The sequence below is a fragment of the Mustelus asterias genome, chromosome 22 (assembly GCF_964213995.1).
Source record: "Mustelus asterias chromosome 22, sMusAst1.hap1.1, whole genome shotgun sequence".
NCBI classification, from domain to species: domain Eukaryota; kingdom Metazoa; phylum Chordata; class Chondrichthyes; order Carcharhiniformes; family Triakidae; genus Mustelus; species Mustelus asterias.
In genome coordinates, this window is record NC_135822.1 from 14,833,382 (window position 1) to 14,851,861 (window position 18,480).

Below are 18,480 nucleotides of genomic sequence, written 5' to 3' on the forward strand. Positions count from 1 at the left end.
GAAATCAGAAAAAACTTTCAGAGTTTTAAATGAGCCTTTATTCAAGTTATAGCAAGGAAGCCTGCCATCCACGAGATGGCTTGGAGACTTCCTGCGTGATGCATGGCATGAGCAATTATGCATTTGGTTAGCTTGCATGTAATTTGCATCTACTAATCACAAGTATGAATTTGTTCTGAAGTCATTGATATCCAATTACAACTAAGTTTTAATTCATTTTGTCAGGTGAATATAGTTAACCAGTTATAACTTCTATATGCTTGTCTAATTATAATTAATTACTAACGTGGTAAGCCTACATGGTTACACTGTTCAAACATCCACACCTGCTCTTACGGCTACCACCTTGTGGATATCAGAGTTCCATCTTCTTGTCCCTTGTGTAGCTTGTTTGTGCTGCCTATTGTAAATTTGGGATCTGCTCAAAAATATCTTCACAGCAACTTTCCAGGGAACCGTGCTGTACTCAATTCACAGGAGAACTCTGCTGCATTCGATGATTTTTAACTCCTTCAATGCTCTATTGTTGAATACATTTAACACTGAGGTAGTAGATTTTCGGTCTCTGAGGGAATCAAGGGAATTGGGGAATGACAGGAAGGTGAAGTTGAAGCCCAAGATCAGCCATGATTGTATTGCATGGCAGAGTGGGCCATATCTTCTGAAGTCCTGGAGTAAAACTTAAACCCAAAACCTTGTGACTCGTGGGCAAGGGTGCTAACAACTGAGCCACAGTTGTCACCTAGCCTAAGGCAGATTTCTCAGACAGAAAGAGAGCAACAAAGAAAGTTGAGGTGGGAAAACTTCTAACTTTCATGCTTCATTTCTGGGGTGAGATGTCACCAAATCAGTAGGTCACAGAGTAGTTTTCAGACAATTTATGTTAAAGCTGTTAAGAATGACGATACTCCCACAAAGCTGTAAGGATTTTCTATTGTGATCTTGTATAGCTGAGAGACTTGCCAGGCCACTTTAGAGAGCAGTTAAAATTTAGCCTTGGTGATTTGAGTTTTATATGGAGATTAGGTTTCCTTCCCGAAAGGATGTTAGTTGAACCAGTTGCATTTTTTTGACAAGCTTTGTGGTCACTTTTACTGATACCAACTTTTTATTTACAGATGTTTAAAATTTGAATTCAAATTGTCAATCTTGGGAATTTGATCGTTTCTCTGAATTTGTAGTCCAAATCTCTGAATTGCTAATTTAATAACATAGCATAATAACATAACCTTGCCCAATGACCAGATAGTACATATGCTGCAGTGTATTACAAGACCTTAAAATACCAGTGTTTCAAACTGGAAGAGAAAGGCACAAATAGAACCAGTTGAACCACATTTTCTCCCAAACAACGATGGTTTGGAAGATTTCAAAGATTGCAAGAAGTTAGATGATTTTGATTTGATTTATTGTTGTCACGTATTAGTATACTGTGAAAAGTATTGTTTCTTGCACGCTATACATACAAGGCATACTGTTCATAGAGAAGGAAAGGAGAGAGTGCAGAATGTAGTGTTACAGTCATAGCTAAGATGTAGAGAAAAATCAACAGTGCGAGTAGGTCCATTCAAAAGCCTGATCACAGCAGGGAAGAAGCTGTTCTCGAGTCAGTTGGTACATGACCTCAGACTTTTGTATCTTTTTCCCGACGGAAGAAGGTGGAAGAGAGTACTTCCAGAGTGCATGGGGTCTTTGACTATGCTGGCTGCTTTTCCAAGGCAGCGGGAAGTGTAGACAGAGTCAATGGATGGGAGGCTGCTTTGCGTGATGGACTGGGCTTCATTCATGACCCTTTGTAGTTTTTTGCAGTCTTGGGCAGAGCAGGGGCCATTCAAACCTGTGATACAACCAGAAAAAATGCTTTCTATAGTGCATCTGTAAAAGTTGGTGAGAGTCGTAGCAGCCAAATTTCCTTAGTCTTCTGAGAAAGTAGGGGCATTGGTGGGTTTTCTTAAGCATAGTGTTGGAATGGGGAGATCAGGACGTGTTGTTGGTGATCTGGACATCTTAAAACTTGAAGCTCTCAACCATTTCTACTTCATCCCCATTAATGTAGACAGGGGCATGTTCACCACTACGTTTCCTGAAGTTGATGACTGTCTCCTTCGTTTTGTTGACACTGAAGAAGAGATTATTGTTGTCGCCCCATTTCACCAGATTCTCTCTATCATTCCTGTAGTTCATCTCATCATTGTTTGAGATCTGACCCACTATGGTGCTGTCATCAGCAAACTTGAAAGTTTGAATCATAGCTAAGGTGCAGAGTAGTTGTGTTCGACTATTTATTTGGTATGTTTCGAAGAGCTAACACAGGCATGTTGGACCAGATAACCTCCTTACAAATTGGTTCATTGATTCTATATTGCCTTATATTGATCTGGTGTGCAAAAAGAGGAGTCACAGTAACCCTTATGATCTGGTGATTTGACTAGATCGTCATGTCTCCAGATACTTCATGTTGCTTCATCCTTTTAATTAATGTTTGTTTTTAGTTTTTAGGGATCTTGAACTACCGAATATACTTGAACTGTGTCAATTTTTTTGGGTTCTAGGATCTCAAGCCAGTGGTTGATGGTGTTGACGGAATCAAGATTTCTTCAGTGTTAGGTTTGCAAGACTTTGACCTTATACGAGTCATTGGACGTGGCAGCTACGCTAAAGTTCTCCTTGTACGCTTGAAGAAAAACGACTGTATTTATGCAATGAAGGTGGTAAAGAAGGAACTGGTCCATGATGATGAGGTAAAGTTTATTCATTTAAGAAGAAAAGAAAGACCTTACCTGTATTAAGTATTTTTCACAAACTCAATGTCCCACAATGCTTCACAGCTAGTTATATTATTTTGAAGCATTGTCACTGTTGTAATATAGGGAAAAGTTGTTTTGGTCTGGTTTTCTTGTTGTATTTAATTGAGGAATACCACAGATTTTTGGCATTGAAAGTATAATTAATTCAGAATTGTTTTCAGTTTTTTTGATTCTATACTTTACTGACCCATTTCATAAATGTTATTAAAAATTGCTCTCTGGTCTTTGAGGGAGCAAGGCCCTGCAATCTCCCTTTACTGATAGAGGGAGAAATGGAAAATCAACTGAAGTTTTATACTCCTGGTCACTATCCAATGACTACAGTTGGATGTACAGGTTAGATGGATTGGCCATGCTAAATTGTCCCTTAGTATCAGGGGGACTAGCAGGGTAAATACATGGGGTTGCGGGGATAGGACCTGGGTGGAATGATTGTCGGTGCAGGCTCGATGGGCCAAATGGCCTCTTTCTGCACTGGAGGGATTCTATGATTCTATGTGCAGGTTATTGTGTAATGTTTGAGATGCATCCTGCAGTCAAGTAGCATACATTAAGATACATATATGACATAGCAATGTGGGTGAGATTCTGGAAGATTGTTTTGCCTACAGAAAGCATAATCCTAGCATGAGCCACTGCCTTGAAGAGAATATGGAAGAAAATTAAGAATGAGGGGGAAGAAATTTGCCATCACATTTTCGATGTGTAAGAACTGTACCTAATGTGAAAGCCAACATATTTTTCAATATTTAAGGAATTAATTAGACCAAGGTCAAAATTGTGAAAATGTCAAAGCATTGGAACACATTGTTCTGACTAAATTGAATATTTAGGATTGTTTCATACTTAAAAAAGATTCTGGAGTTCTATACTGCAGCCCTTCAGAGAAAGTAACTGGAAATCGCAATGGTATAAAATAAATGGGAAGTAATGTAACATTAAATGCATTCTTAGCCTTTAAAAGTTATAGTAATATGACAACAATAATAACTTGCATTTATATGGTGTACATTCCAGAAAAATGTCCTGATAATTCTTTGAGACCTCATTGGAGAAAAATAGACAGCATGCAAAAAGAGAGACGGTTCTGAAGAGTGATCGAAAGCTTTGTCCTAATAGACATTTTTTAAGGAGAGACTTAAGGAGAATAGTGTGGGCAAATATGAAATTGTCCATTTTGGCAGGAAAAATTAAAAAGAAGCTTATTGTCTAAATAGTGAGAGATTGCAGAGGGATCTGGGTGTCCTAGTGCATGAATCACAAAAGGCTGGTACCAGGTAGAGCAAGTAATTAGGAAACCAATCGAATATTGTTGTTTATTGAGGGGAATTGATTACATAAGTAGGGAGATTATGCTTCAGCTGTACAGGGCATTGGTGAGACTATATCTGGGGTATTGTGTACATTATTGGTCTTGTCATTTAAGGAAATATGTTAATGTGCTAGAAACAGTTCACAGGGTTACTAATTCCAAGAATGGGCAGGTTGTCTTACGAGGAAAGGTTGAAGGGGTTAGGTTTGTATCCACTAGAGTTAAGTTGAGTAAGAGGCAGCTTAATCAAAACGTTTAAGATCATGAGGGATAATGATAGGGTGGATGTGGAGAGGATTCCTCTCATCGGGATATAGTTTCTCTTGCTGTGAGAAATATATCATCTGCAAAATCCTGCCGTCTTCTCCCTCTTAATCTTAAATCATACTAAAATAAAGCTGAAGCTCTCTTGTATGGTTATATTAAAATAAATTTACTGATGGAATCTTAACATTTGTAACTTGTTAGAAACCAATTGTAATTAGTTCGTTGGTATAAGAAAATGTTAATGGAGAATAGTATTTGTTGTGGTTTTTGTAATGCATGCATTGTTTGATGGACTGAAGCCATCCTTGCATTGTGTATACCAATGATAAATTTCCAGAGCTATCTTGTGAGCAAGATTGTCCCAGATTTGCAAGGTAGATCACCAACACATGGTTGGGTTTTTCTGTGCCAACAATTCTATCATTATTTTTTTTTAAACATTCAAAATGTGTCGTCCTCCTGGAAATGTGAACAACAGAAATGCTGTGCTTTTTCAGAAATGTCTAGGGTGAAATTATGTATTTAAGTGACTCCATGTAAAACATAGATACTTTTGTCGTGTTTTTATAGAGTTGATGACTTGTGTGGCACAGTGGTTAGCATTGCTGCCTCAGCGCCAAAGACCCGGGTTCAATTCCCGACTTCAGTCACTGCCTGTACAGATTCTACACGTTCTCCCTGCATCTGCGTGGGTTTCCTCTGGGTGCATATGCTACAAACAATGTGACTTACTTTAGCGCGGAAGAAATTCAAATACATTTCTACTGTACTTTCACATTAGCTTTTTCTGATTTTGTCAGACTACAAATCATTGTAATTTTTTAAGTAGCTAAGGAAGGATAAAAAGTCCAAAGATGTGCAGGTTAGGTGGATTGGCTGTGCTAAATTGTCCTTTGGTGTCCAAAGGTGTGTAGATTAGGTGGAGTAGCCATGGTAATGCGCAGGGTTATGGGGATAGGGCGGGATGATGGGCAAAATGCTGTTTTGGAGCGACTCAATGGGCCGAATGGCTTCCTGCTGCAATGTAGTGATTCTAAGGGTCTATGGAAATACCAACATAGGGCTTTATAGGTTTTCCAACATGCAAGTCATTAGACTTGAGAGTAGTTTTATGAGATAGCTAGTGTTGAAATGAAGATAGAAATTAAAAGAAGTAAAATCGATCTCCTCTTGTTACATTTTATGCCCTCAGCATCTCAAGTGGAAGTCAGGAGCAAGTGACATCTCTAATGTCCTTTTCTTAAAGTCTTTTCCAAAGCTGGAAAATGTGCTAAATATGCTGTTAGAATTGTAGGCTCCTTTGTTCCTGGTTTCCTTTTTCCTTTGTCATAGTTGCTCTCTAGCCTCTAATTGCATCTCTGATATCCTGCACATCTGTGATCAATCCATAAATTATTTTGACACACCATTTTGGAACTAAAAGAGGGAAAACTATTTTCATGATAGTAGTGAATGACAGCTGCCACAACTATTATAGGTATGTTATTGTTGTTTGCCACTAGTGCATGTACAAGCTACAAAGCACCTCAGAGTTGCATTATCCTGCCATGAACTCCATTACCATATGTGATTGCTAATATGTTAATAACTTGAAGTTAACTCTATTCCTTTCATATTTGTCCATTTAAAGGTTTTGATGAAACCATACTGATTTTTCTGGCTATATACTTACGTTACTCTTCCATCTCTCAACCTGGATGTATTTGTCTATTCAATAACTATAATAAAGAACCTGTTCCCAGCTCATGCACGGGGTCATACAAATCAAGCCTATCTGGAATCTCCGTGATTTTCCTTAATCTCTGTAAGAAAGTACCTGAACCATTTTCCTCAGTACCTTAATTGAGATTGTAAACTGATCTTGCCACTGAGTACAGAAATGAATCTGGATGCTGTCGGTCTGTGGTGCCATTGGTGAGGACTTACTTTTCTATTTTGCATGAGAATTCAGTGAAGTAAAAGGGCTCCTTTCAAAATTTAACTTTTAAAAAAAAAAATAGATTTTTGAGGCATCTGGACTCGGGGGAATAAAGATGCAATTGGAGAGCCATTGAGCCCCCCACCAGCCTATGGGCTGGGCAAGCCGGTAAGATTGTGAAAGAGCCAAGAAATCAGGTTCAATTTTGAGCCCCTGTCGATCTTACCGGCACTGGATATCCGACACGGTCGGGCGCGAGGCTGATATTTAAATTTATTTAGAAACCAATTTGAATGGATTTAGAGAGTTCAGGACTGAATTGTCTTGGCTCACTTGCCTCTGTGGCAAGTTCCGGGGAAGGTTCTCTCCAGTGAATATCACATATGGTTCCCCCATCAATGGGGGCCAGATGTGATGGCCCCGCCTGTAGAACTGGAGGCACTTGTGGCCTCCCTGGGAGGTTGTGGGTAGGGGTGGGATGCCCCTTGGGCAATGCCAGCCTGGCACACTGGCAGTGCCCACCAGGCACCGGGCAGTGTTGAGGAGGCAGCCTGTTTGGTGGGGGGGAGCCAGTGCACACTTTATAGTAGTGATCAGTAGTGCGTGGGGGAAATCACTGCGCACTCTGCAACAGTGATCGGTAGTGGGAGGGGGGTGGATGCAGGGGGCTGGTGGTTTGGGCTGCGATAGGGTGGGGGTGGCGGAAAGCGGAGCCCGGTGGGGGGGTGGTGATCGGCCACAGAGGCTGGCTATAGCAGCAGAGGCATTGACAGGTCTCTGTTCTGTCAGCTCGGAAACCTGCACATGCGCACTTGCAACCTCTGTTGCTATCAGCTGGCCTTTGGGCGATTTAGGCCCCATCCTCTCCTGCTGCTGGCGATGTTAAAGTTTGTCGAGATTTTTTGCCCGAGTCAGGTAAGATTTGATTTTTAAGTCGCCCCAAAAAATGTGCGAATTTCTCCAGTTTTTATGCTCATTCAGGACTTAGATTTCTTTGGTAAGATCATCCCCGATGTGTATTTCATTACCTGGTGTCCAATTTATACTTATATCACGAAGTAGATGCAGATAAGCAAAATTATTTGGCCCATTTTGACTCGTGCAGAAAGACTCAATGTTTACCTTTTCACAACAGCCATTTATTTCTTAATATTTTCACGATCCTATCCAGAAGTCCATTGATCACTGTCGGTTTGACATGAGCTCTCAATTTGCCATTTACTAGTTTGAACCTGTCACTTTGTTCCTACTTTCAGTTTAATGTGAAGTTATTTAGAATTTTGTTGTATTTGATACTGTGTTACCGCTATACAGTTATTAGTATGAATGTTTGTAGTAATAGCTTACTAGTTGTATATTGTCAGTTGTTTGGGGGAGGCATAGATTTACTTTGGGAAGTTTCTGACCTCCCCAATTTTTGTACTGTAAGAGTTTTTGCTGTGATGAAACTCGCACAAAGATCATGGGTCTGGTTCTCCCAAAAAAATTCTGATTGCTGTATTTGCAGGAATCTCTCTCTGTGCACTGCAGAGGTCACAATCGTGATTATCAGAGTCTGATAGTTCCAGGTCTCTGTGCGTGCGCAGTGACCCCGATCTGTCAGCCTCCCATTTGCTGGCCAGCCCAGGACCCCCACAGTGCTGCCCCCCTCCCACAGCCCGATCACAGCCCCCACGACCATATTCTGGAGCGCCCCAATCTCCAGCTTATTGGTCATGTTGTAAAAAGCCAGTGTTTCCCTGCTGGTTTGAATGTCTTCTTCAAACACTTGCATTGCTCATTTTAGTTGCTTGTTATGCTGAACTAAACTTTTCTTGGTCTTGTATTATTGATTCAATCCTAAATCTACTTACATCACTCAGACTGCTTGCACCATTAAATCACTGTCTTGCTGCTAATTCATTTGTCACCGCAACTGACATCCATACCTTTGTCATCTACAGATTTGCTTATTTCAATAGGCTTCCCCAACTAGGTTCCTATTCTCCACCCTAAGTAAACATTAGCTATCAAAAAAATTGTTCATATCCTATTCTGCACCCCATCAACTCTTCTTTCACCCTTGCCCACCTTTACTGATCTACCTTGGCTTCTGGTTCTCTGACACCTTGGAATTAAAAACTGATTCTTATTTTTAAATCCTCCCAACTCTAAGCTTCTTCACTGCTTCTATTCCTCTTCACTCTACCTTGGGAAGGTACACCTTAAGCTAACTAGACCCCATGCTCAGGATTTCTCTACTCCATTTTTCTTCCTTAAAGATCCCCTTTACAATACACCCTTCCACCCCTCTGAATATTCCTTTCTTTGGCAAAATATCCATATTTTGGTACGCTGTGTAAAGTACCTGGGATCACTTTTCTGCATGAAAGTACTGTATTACTGCAAATTATTGTTACACCATTGGTGAAAAAGTGAAGATATATCTTACCAGAAAATAATCAGAAAATAAATCTGGTGAAAACTGTGACTAACTGTAAACTGTTCTGTTTACCCACTGGGAAATAAGACTGCCCTCAAAAATCTTGGCCGGAATGTTACAGCCTTTCACACTGGCAGAATTTTCCCAAACCGCTGCAGTGAATGAAGATTTGGTTGGATGCTAAATTCTCCGGGAGCATGGCGTGAGCGGCCAGTAAGATCATGCCCTTTGACTTTACCAAATGCATCTCTGGTTTAAAATTTAAGAAGTTTTATATGTTTGGCATTGTGAAATCCTGGTCTACCAAGCAAATTCCCATCTTGAAGTTTACTATTGCAGCTCTTTTGAGAAGGATATCATCCAATTGCATAATACCTTTTTGTTCTATGCTCTTTGAGTGTCTTGACCGTTTTCCATTACAGCTGTCCATGGATTGTTTGATTTAGCCTATAACTTTGAACACATTTAAGTTTTTTAATGCACTGTGGGAAGAGCATGTCCAAATATTTGCTTAGAAAAATCTGTAATTGTAAAAATGTCAAAAATCAGACATAGTTTGCTTCTCAAATCTCTGGTCATGTCCAGGTGACAAACTAGGCAGCAAACATGGGATTACCATGCCTTCAATTTTTAAAAGTGAGTTGTTGGGTGGAGTGGATTAATGTTTGTGATCCCACACATGGTGAGCCACCTCCTTGGGATGAGGCTATGTTGCTTTAATCACTAGCCAGATTTTTTTTAAATACCTGTGGTAATGCAAGTGTGATTTACAATTAATTGGATATCTTGATCTTTGTTTTCTGAAATATTGCATTTTCAAAGCATGTTTCAACCAAATATTAATCAGATTATATACTACATTTGCAGATAATTTCAGTCAACCCTTGATTCACAGCATTATTTTAAGTAATTATGCATTAATTACGTCCATTTTTGAAGATAAAGAGAAGCTGAGGGAGAGTGAGGGAGAAAATACTCTATTGCATGTAGAAGTTGAAAAATATTATTTCCTACAATGATGTAAATTTAAATAGCCTTTTTTCTCCTTATGAAAATCTGTTTTTTTAAAGTTCTGCTTTCATCTGGAGTTTCTCACATTGGAGACTGAGTGCCAGCCTGCATGTATCCTTAATGGAAGTCAACATTTCGGATTGATGTAGCTGCCAGTCCGGCAGCATCTGATAACTAGGGCAAGTTAGTACTGGCTGAGTACTACTTTCCTTTCAGCTGGTACTAACTTTTCCTGGCATTTTGTACTGACCTTGGTGCCAATCCAATGGCATCTAAGTTGGGAAAAATTACTATTGGCTGGGAATTGCTTTATATTCATCCAGCACTAACCTTTCTTGGCCAAACCACTTCTGGATTGACTTCCTTACTGGTGCTAAGCCATGTACATGAATAGAACCAACTAAGAAACTACAAAAGGTTGTGAATGTAGCCCAATCCATCACACAAACCAGCCTCCCATCCAATGACTCTGTCTACGCTTCCCGCTGCCTTGGCAAAGCAGCCAGCATAATTAAGGACCCCATATATTCTCTCTTCCACCACCTTCTGTCGGGAAAAAGATATAAAAGTCTGAGGTCACGTGCCAACCGACTCAAGAACAGCTTCTTCCCTGCTGCCATCAAGCTTTTGAATAGATCTACCTTGCATTAAGTTGATCTTTCTCTACACCCTAGCTATGACTGTAACACTACATTCTGCACTCTCTCGTTTCCTTCTCTATGAAAGGTATGCTTTGTATAGCGCACAAGAAACAATACTTTTCACTGTATGCTAATACATGAGACAATAATAAATCAAATAGTAAGCTTTGTCATTGGAGAAACTTAATCTGCAATTGGGACCCTCTTGTGGGGAGAGGAAAATTAAGATTATCTGAATTGCATATTCTTGATTTCAGTTTTCTTTTATGTTTTTGGGCTTTGATTATATTATACTTTTAAGTTTGAAGTGACATTGCTCATATAATGTATCACTTAATGTACCTTCCAACTGATCCAAGTTTGATTCCTGGGTTGTGTTGTTTTAGCTACAATTGCTCCTGATTGTTAGCTAGTGATTCCTGCTGAAATGTATAATAACACAGTAGCAGTCCTAGGTGGGACAAGACCTTTGGCCTGTCTAGATCACCTGAATGAATTGAAAGTCGCCAAAGTCCCAGAGGACGATAGGCTGCTCTCCCCCTTTTTTAAGAGAGAGAGATATGGTGATTTAACATGAGGGTCACCATACCTCAGGCAAGGGGCAAGATTGAGAAGGTTCATGAATAACATCCACTGGTATGGAAATTGAACCTGTGCTGTTCGTGTCGCTGCATATCATGTCCATATCGTGTCCAGCCAACTGAACTAAACTACCTAACCACAGTATTCCCTTGATAAAGCTTTATTAGACCTGAATCCCATTTGTTAACAGAAACCCATTTTGTTTTCTTGTTCCGCCACCCATGCTGATACTCTGTTTCACATGATACCCTTTGAGTAAAAACAAGTTCTTCCTGCATTTCCTATTTTCTTATGCTATCCTTAAATATGCCACTTATGTTTAAATTCTATACATGCAGAAAAACAGGCTTTGAACACTTGCTGTATTTCATCCAAGTATTTTTACTAGAGAGAGAAAGGGCCTGCGCTAACCAATCTTTTACTTGTATGGATTCCTTTAAGTTATGGGCTCAGCTGTACCTTTCCAGTCACTGAGAATGTTTTCTGAAATCGGTTTACCAAAACTTCAGGGAATACTTCAGATAAGGTCTCACCAAAGCCAAAAACAATCATAAAATGGATTTTTATGTTACACACTTTGAACAGAATTCTATCCACAAAATCATTTGTACAAACTAATAAGAGCCTTCAACAGTAAACCTTCTGACAGTCCACAGCTAACTAGCTGCCAACCGGATGCTTATTGACAGTGTGTGAGAGCGTGTGTTTAAAAGTTGGGTACACCAAGACATAGAAGAGTGATCACTTGAGTAAGCTGCTGGAGGAATGTCTCCACCCATGAAATCGTATTCCAATGTGAGTCATGATTTCCAGTGGAGTTTTAATACAGATCAACATTGTAAAGCACATGAGGGTTGTGCTAGGCCATTCTGTATAGAGACTCCAAAAAAAGTTAGGCAACTGAGTCCATAAATCAGTTACAGCTTCAATAATTTTTGATGGGTGATTCTGAATACTATTCTGCACTTAATCAGTGAAAGGCAGGGATTATTGATGGCAATGTAAACACCACTGTTGAAATTTAAGAAAGTGAACCTTGATACAAGTATGTTGCCAACAGTAACTTCTGCTTTCAAGTTAGCTGTCATAAAAATGTTGACCAGTTAATTGTTGAAATATGGCTTTGATAGTGTGACATGTCGGACTTTGAATCAATCCTACAATTTTTCAGTGTTTCCAGTATTAGATGTGTTTGTTTTTCAGGCCAGGTGAGAGAGAAAGGCACTGTGTGAATGCCAGGTGCTTCATCCTATGGATTAAAGAAAAATCTGAGTCACTGGAGACTGCTGTTACAGATCTCCTGGGTATCCAGTAGAGAGCAGCATTTGCAGAGGCCTACTTTCTTGACTAGTGGGGAAGGGTGCAGAGAGAGTAAGAAGATAAATAATAAAACATCTTGGAAAATTAATGCTAACTGCTTCATGCTGAAATGAATGGAAATCAATCTCATTAACTTGAATTTACTTACGACTTCCTGGCACCAATAGCCTACAAAGGGCACAGTGGAATTGGCAGTCTGTTTGGAATTCTTTTTCTCTTTCAGATCAACTGCAGTTAAGTTATTTGGCCATCACTAGATGGCAGCATCACTTTAGTTTGCTTTTTCTGTTGACAGCTAAGCTGTGATTCTTCTGCAGTATCCAACTTTTAATACATGCTGTACAGAAGATAACCTTCCTGGTTAATATTCCAGTGCATTGAGGATAGCTCAGTGATGCAATATTTTGGTGCATCAACCTGCTGACTCAGAGCAAAAACCTTTCTACCCCACATAGTTACTATCCCATGATATCTTCTGTGTATATAATGTCAGTTGGGGGCAGCATAGAGAAAATAACCCGGTATGTCCCTGTGAAACCACACTCCAGTCAACGGCTTTAGCAAAGGTAGGATGGAAATTAGCATTTTTTAAAAAGAGAAATATCAGTGAGTCGACCATTTGGAAGAAGGTGCTAACTGCAAATCCTCAAGTCTTTACAGAAGAAATATAATACTGGTGTTCTGGTTCAGTATATTGTATTAGAGTTTTCATATTGGCTTATGATGCTGTGATTTTAGATGTACAGTGCTGTAATGTATTTTAGGTTCTATATGTCTACCATGGTTACCCAGAAGATTATTTGTGGCTGATCATTTTTTGCCTGCAAGTCTGTTTGATGATCAAACTTGGCCTCGAAGTCCTCCGGCCTCCTCTTCCCTGCACATACCCGACAATTACCCAGCCCATCTCTCTCACTTGTCGCTTCTCCTCCTCGCTTTCCTCTCTATTAGCATTCACTTCCACCATCCCACTTCTTGCTTTCAGTCCCACCACCTAATGGTGTTTTTTTTTTAAATTAGAAAACGGAAAACCACAATTTTGAATTTAACCAGTGTGGAAGAAGAAAATTTCCTGGCTTAGCAAAGCAGTCACAACATGTATAGACTGATGCAAGCAATTTTTTATTGCAATATAAATCATTTCACAATGTTAAATTTTGGACCTATTTTATGTAGGATGCTAACATTGCATTAGTGTCAAAGGGTACATTTCTGTGATGAAGCAAACAGCAAGAAAAATGTGCAGAAACAGCTGTTTTCAATTACAGTTCAGCTGGACATTAATCTAACTACCAAGAATTTCTGGGAATCTACCTCATCTCCAGCTTTAATGAGCCCGTATCCTGTTTTGTTGGCTTACTCGAGGCTATATTTCACAGCTATCAAAAACCTCAACAGCAGAACATTTAACATACTGCAGCATCTTTATTCCTTTAAGTAAAACGGATCTATACAGAGTTATTTCAATATTTATGCATGGAATTTATTTCTCTTGCTCTTGGATCCCAATCTTGTATCTCACTCGGCTTCTTGCCTTAGCTGTGATGAATGTTTGGCAGCTTGTGTAAGGATGAGTTCATACTTTCTGCAAGAACCAAGGAAAAGAAACTTGTGCTGGGATTTTCAGCATTCAACTTCTATAGTGCTGAGGAAGGATTTTTAATATGGTCAGAAAGTTATGTTCCCAGTGCTCGACCAATACGTTTACAGTGCAGTGCAGAATTGAATTGTGCACTTGTTTAACTGCAGTAGTTCAGAATGCTTTAGACATTGAATTTAACTTTCACTGTAACCCAATAATCTGGGATGGAAATGGTAACTTGAACTGTGCTTCACTATAACTAGCCTATGCAAAACATTGTGGCACAAAAATCACACAAATCTTAAGCTACATTTGTTCTAAGGATACAGTTTGAAATGATTACAGTTTGTTTCCATTTAGTAATGTGCTAATTATGTTGAATGTGAGTTAGAACATGATAGCCAGTTAACTTCTATTTTCTCAGACTGCTTGAAAACCTCGTTGAAAATTCAGTGCATTAGTCAGTATACATAACTTCATTTTTGAAATCCAAAAGACAAAGTAATGTACCCAAGATTGGTGATAATGCAAAGTTAAGTGGGAGTGTAAACTGTGAGGAAGGGACAGAGTCTGCAAAGAATATAGACCAGAGTAAGTGAGTGGGCAACATGTTTTTGTCTCCATAGTGAAGGAAAGATATACTTGCCATGGAGACTTTACTGTGAAGGCTCACTAGTGTGGTTCCAGGGATGAGGAGGCTGTCCATCGATGAGATGCTGAGTAAATTGGGCCTATATTCTGGAATTCAGAAGGATTGAGAGGTGATTTCATTGAAACATACAAGATGCTAAAGAGGGTTGACAGGTTAGATAACTGAGAGATTGTTTCCAGTTTGGGGAATCAAGAACATGGTGACACAACGCTACAATAAGGGAGCAATCATTTAGTACTGAAATGAGGAGAGATTTCTTCACTGATGGTTATAAATCTTCAGAACTGTCTACCACAGAGGGTTGTGGATGCTCCACTGTTGAATATATTCAGGACTGGATTTGATAGATTTTTGATCTCTGAGGATCGAGGGATATGGGAAATGGATAGAAAAGTGGAGTTGAGGTTGCAGATCAACCATGATCAAGTTGAATGGCGGGACAGTTTTAAGGGGATGAATTGTTGTCTTCTACTCTAATTTCCTATGCCCCTTGTATATGAAAAGTGCCAACCTTTTAGTTTAAATGTTTAAAAATAATTTTTTTTATCATTTATGAGAATGATGCTCATATTTACCTGCCACTGGATTGTTGTTTCTTATCTTCACAGTTGGCTGGACAGCCGGGTGTCCTAAATTAACACTTGTGCCACCCTGAAATGCTAGGAAATATGTCGAAAGTAAATTAGTAATGGCTCAGCCTCCAGTTTTCACCTTTCCTTTTTGGATGAGGGAGGAGGGGCAAGGGATAGGTGGGTGGGTACATGACCGCTAGTCAACTCTTACATTGGGAACTCATGAGTGTGAAAAATAGCAGTTATGGGCCTTGGTCCACCATTTGACAAAGATTAGTGGTAAGCCAGAGGATTGGAAAAGCTTCTTAAACCAACAAAACATGAGCAAAAAAATAATAAAGACGGAGAAGATAAACTGAGATTAGATTAGCAAGTAATGTAAAAAAGGACAGCAAGAACTTGTATAAGTCTATAAAAAGGAAGAGAGGGACCAAGTGAACACAGGCCCCCCTCAGAATGAGACTGGGGAAACAATAATGGGGATTAGGAAATGGAAGAGGAGTTCAATAAATGCTTTGAGTAGGATTTTACGGCCTCGCTCGTCCCAAAACTGTAAAATCCCGCCCGAGGTCAACAGACCTTTCCATTGTCCACACCTTGCCCACTTGGATTCCCGTGGCAGGCGGTGTGGTAAAATTCTGGCCTTTGCGTCAATCTTCATGGTGGAAGACATTAATAGCATTCCAAAAATACAAAATAATCAAGAGGCAGATTGGGGGGTGGGGGGGGGTTAGATTACATTGGCAATCACTAGGAAAAGGTATTAGGGAAACTAATGGGGCTAAAGGCTGATAAATCCCCTGGACCTGATAGGTTGCATTCTAGGATATTAAAGAAAGTAGCCAAAGAGATGGTGGATGCACTGGTAGTAATGTTGCAAGAATCCTTACATTCTGGAAAAGTCCCTGAAAATTGGAAACTGCCAACACCCTTGTTCAAAAAGGGAGGGAGACAAAAAGCTGGTTATAGGCCAATTAGCTTAACATCTGTCGTAGGGGAAATGTTAGAGTCCATTATAAAGGATGAAATAGGATAGCATTTAGAAATTCATAATATAAGCAAACAAAATCAGCATAACGTTGTGAAGAGGAACATATGCCTGAGAAGTTTATTAGAATTCTTTGAGATGGTAGATCAGGAGAGATAAAGGGAACCAGTAGATGTAATATGTTTGGATTTCCAAAAAGCATTCGATAAGCTCCCTCACAAAAACTACTTAAGATAAGAGCCCATGGTTTTGGGAGTTGTATATAAGTTTATTTATTAGTCACAAGTAAGGCTTATGATAGGGCAGGCATTTTCAGGATTGCAACCTGTAACTAATGGAATGTCAGAGGGATCAGTGCTGGGGCCGCAATTATTTACAATATATATTAGTGACATGGGCGAGGGAAGTGAATGTACTATTGCCAAGTTTGCATACGATAGATGTAAGGAAAACAGTGGTAGTTTTGAGGGATTTATATTTGTAATTTTAAATATTAGAAATAAGATATAGTTTTAAGCAGGTTTAATTTAGTGTTGCAGTGTAAGGAAATAATCCTTTAATAGATTCATGCTAGACAAAGATGTTTGCAGCTCAGGGTTTTGGTTTCAGAGACAATTGTGCTCCTTTTGTGCTTAGAGAAGGGTAAGGCATGAAAAGTAATCGAACTATGAAGAAGTAGAGGTTGTTGCTTAGCAACTTGGGGCACCTTTAGGGTAGGAATGCTTTTTGAGTTTAGTTTAGGGTGAAGCCATTGCAGTTGAAGATAGGAAGCTGGAGAATGAGCATCTCTCAGCTTTGCCAAAAGCTAGAAAGGAGAAGGGAGCTGCGCAAAAGCAGACTTCCCAAAGAACCAGATTAAGTCCAGACAACCAGGGAATTGGGGCAGAAAGAATGTCTGAGTAAGACTGAAGTAAAGGGACAGAGACCAAGAAATTGAACAAGGTACTGTTCAGGAGAATTCTAGAGTAAAGCTGATAGTGTTCTGAATTAAAGAGACAGCTGCAGTAAACAGATTTAAAGTAGAAAGCAGACTTCAGAGGTAAATTAAAAATTTAGTGCCATCTTAATATATTCTGGGAATCGATAGTTAAAGCAATTGTGAAGAGTTTGTCAGTCAAGATAAAAGAGTCCTGAAGGAAAAGGTATAAAATTTGGAAGAGAATTCTTGATGGATGCCATTGAAGGTATGCACCATTTGTAAGAAGATTTGAAAGTATGTATTTTTGAAAGCAGAATTTGAAAATACTTGTGTGGAAGACAGTGCTCAGTAAGACAAGGTGGCTCAGAGTATAAGAATCATTTGGGGGCCTTTTGAGGAGAAATCCAGTGAAATTCATTCCGTTTTAAAATGGACTGTGTCTGGCCACAGCCAGCCTGTGTGTTTAAAGGGACTGTGTGATACTGACCCCATTATAGCCTAAGATGTACTTCGTAACCTGTGTTAGCCTTAAAATCTGTGTATATTGTGAATAAAAATGGGAGTAATGGAGTATTGTATTATTATCAAACTTTTCATATTTAACCAATGTTTCTTTATTATTGTCAAAACTAATTGGAGGTCCTGTGATTATGTTCCTCCACATTTTCTAAATAAAGTAGAAATTAGGGTCTTTTGAGCCAGGATTCCATTCTGGGATTTTCCTGTCCAGTTATAACATCGACTGGGATCATAACGTACACAAATAGGTAAGAAGGCAAGTGATGAGGATGACACAAAGAATCTACAAAAGGATATAGAAAGGTTAAGTGAGTGCAAAAACTTAACAGATGGAATATAATGTAGGAAAATGTGAAGTTCTGCACCTTGGAAAGAATTATAGAATCATCGAAATCCTACAGTGCAGAAAGAGGCCATTCAGCTCATCAAGTCTGCACCAACCACAATCCCATCCAGGCTCAATTCCCATAACCCCTCATATTTACCCTGATAATCCCCCTGACACTAAGGGTCAATTTAGCATGGCCAATCAGCCTAACCCGTACATCTTTGGAGTGTGGGAGGAAACCAGAGCACCCGGAGGAAACCCACGCAGACATGGGGAGAATGTGCAAATGCCACACAGGCAGTGACCTGAGGCCGGAATTGAACCCGGGTCCCTGGCGCGTGAGGCAGCAGTGCTAACCATTGTGCCACCGTGCTGCCCTAAGAATAAAAAGGCTGAATATTTAAATGGAGAAAGACTGCAGAAAGTTGCAACACTGAGGGACTTGGGGGGGGGGGGGAGATGAGGTTGGGGGGGGGGGGGGAGATGAGGTTGTGGGGGGGGGGTGTCCTTGTGCAGAAATAATGGGTGAGACTTTACGGCTTTGTTCATCCTGAAACCGTAAATCCCGCCTGAGGTCAACAAATCTTCCCATTGACCACCCCTCGCCGCCTCTAATTCCTATGATGGGTGGGGCAGTAAA

General features: G+C 39.8%; 1 protein-coding gene across 2 annotated transcripts in view; it reads left to right on the forward strand.

Annotated features, from left to right (window-relative positions):
- The window catches only part of prkcz (protein kinase C, zeta), a 466,471-nt gene that overhangs the window by 256,487 nt on the left and 191,504 nt on the right, over positions 1-18,480 (forward strand). For both annotated transcript variants that reach the window (XM_078238768.1, XM_078238769.1), the window contains exon 9: positions 2,553-2,741. In XM_078238768.1, the coding sequence (XP_078094894.1) occupies positions 2,553-2,741 (189 nt within the window). The remainder of the gene's footprint in view (positions 1-2,552; positions 2,742-18,480) is intronic.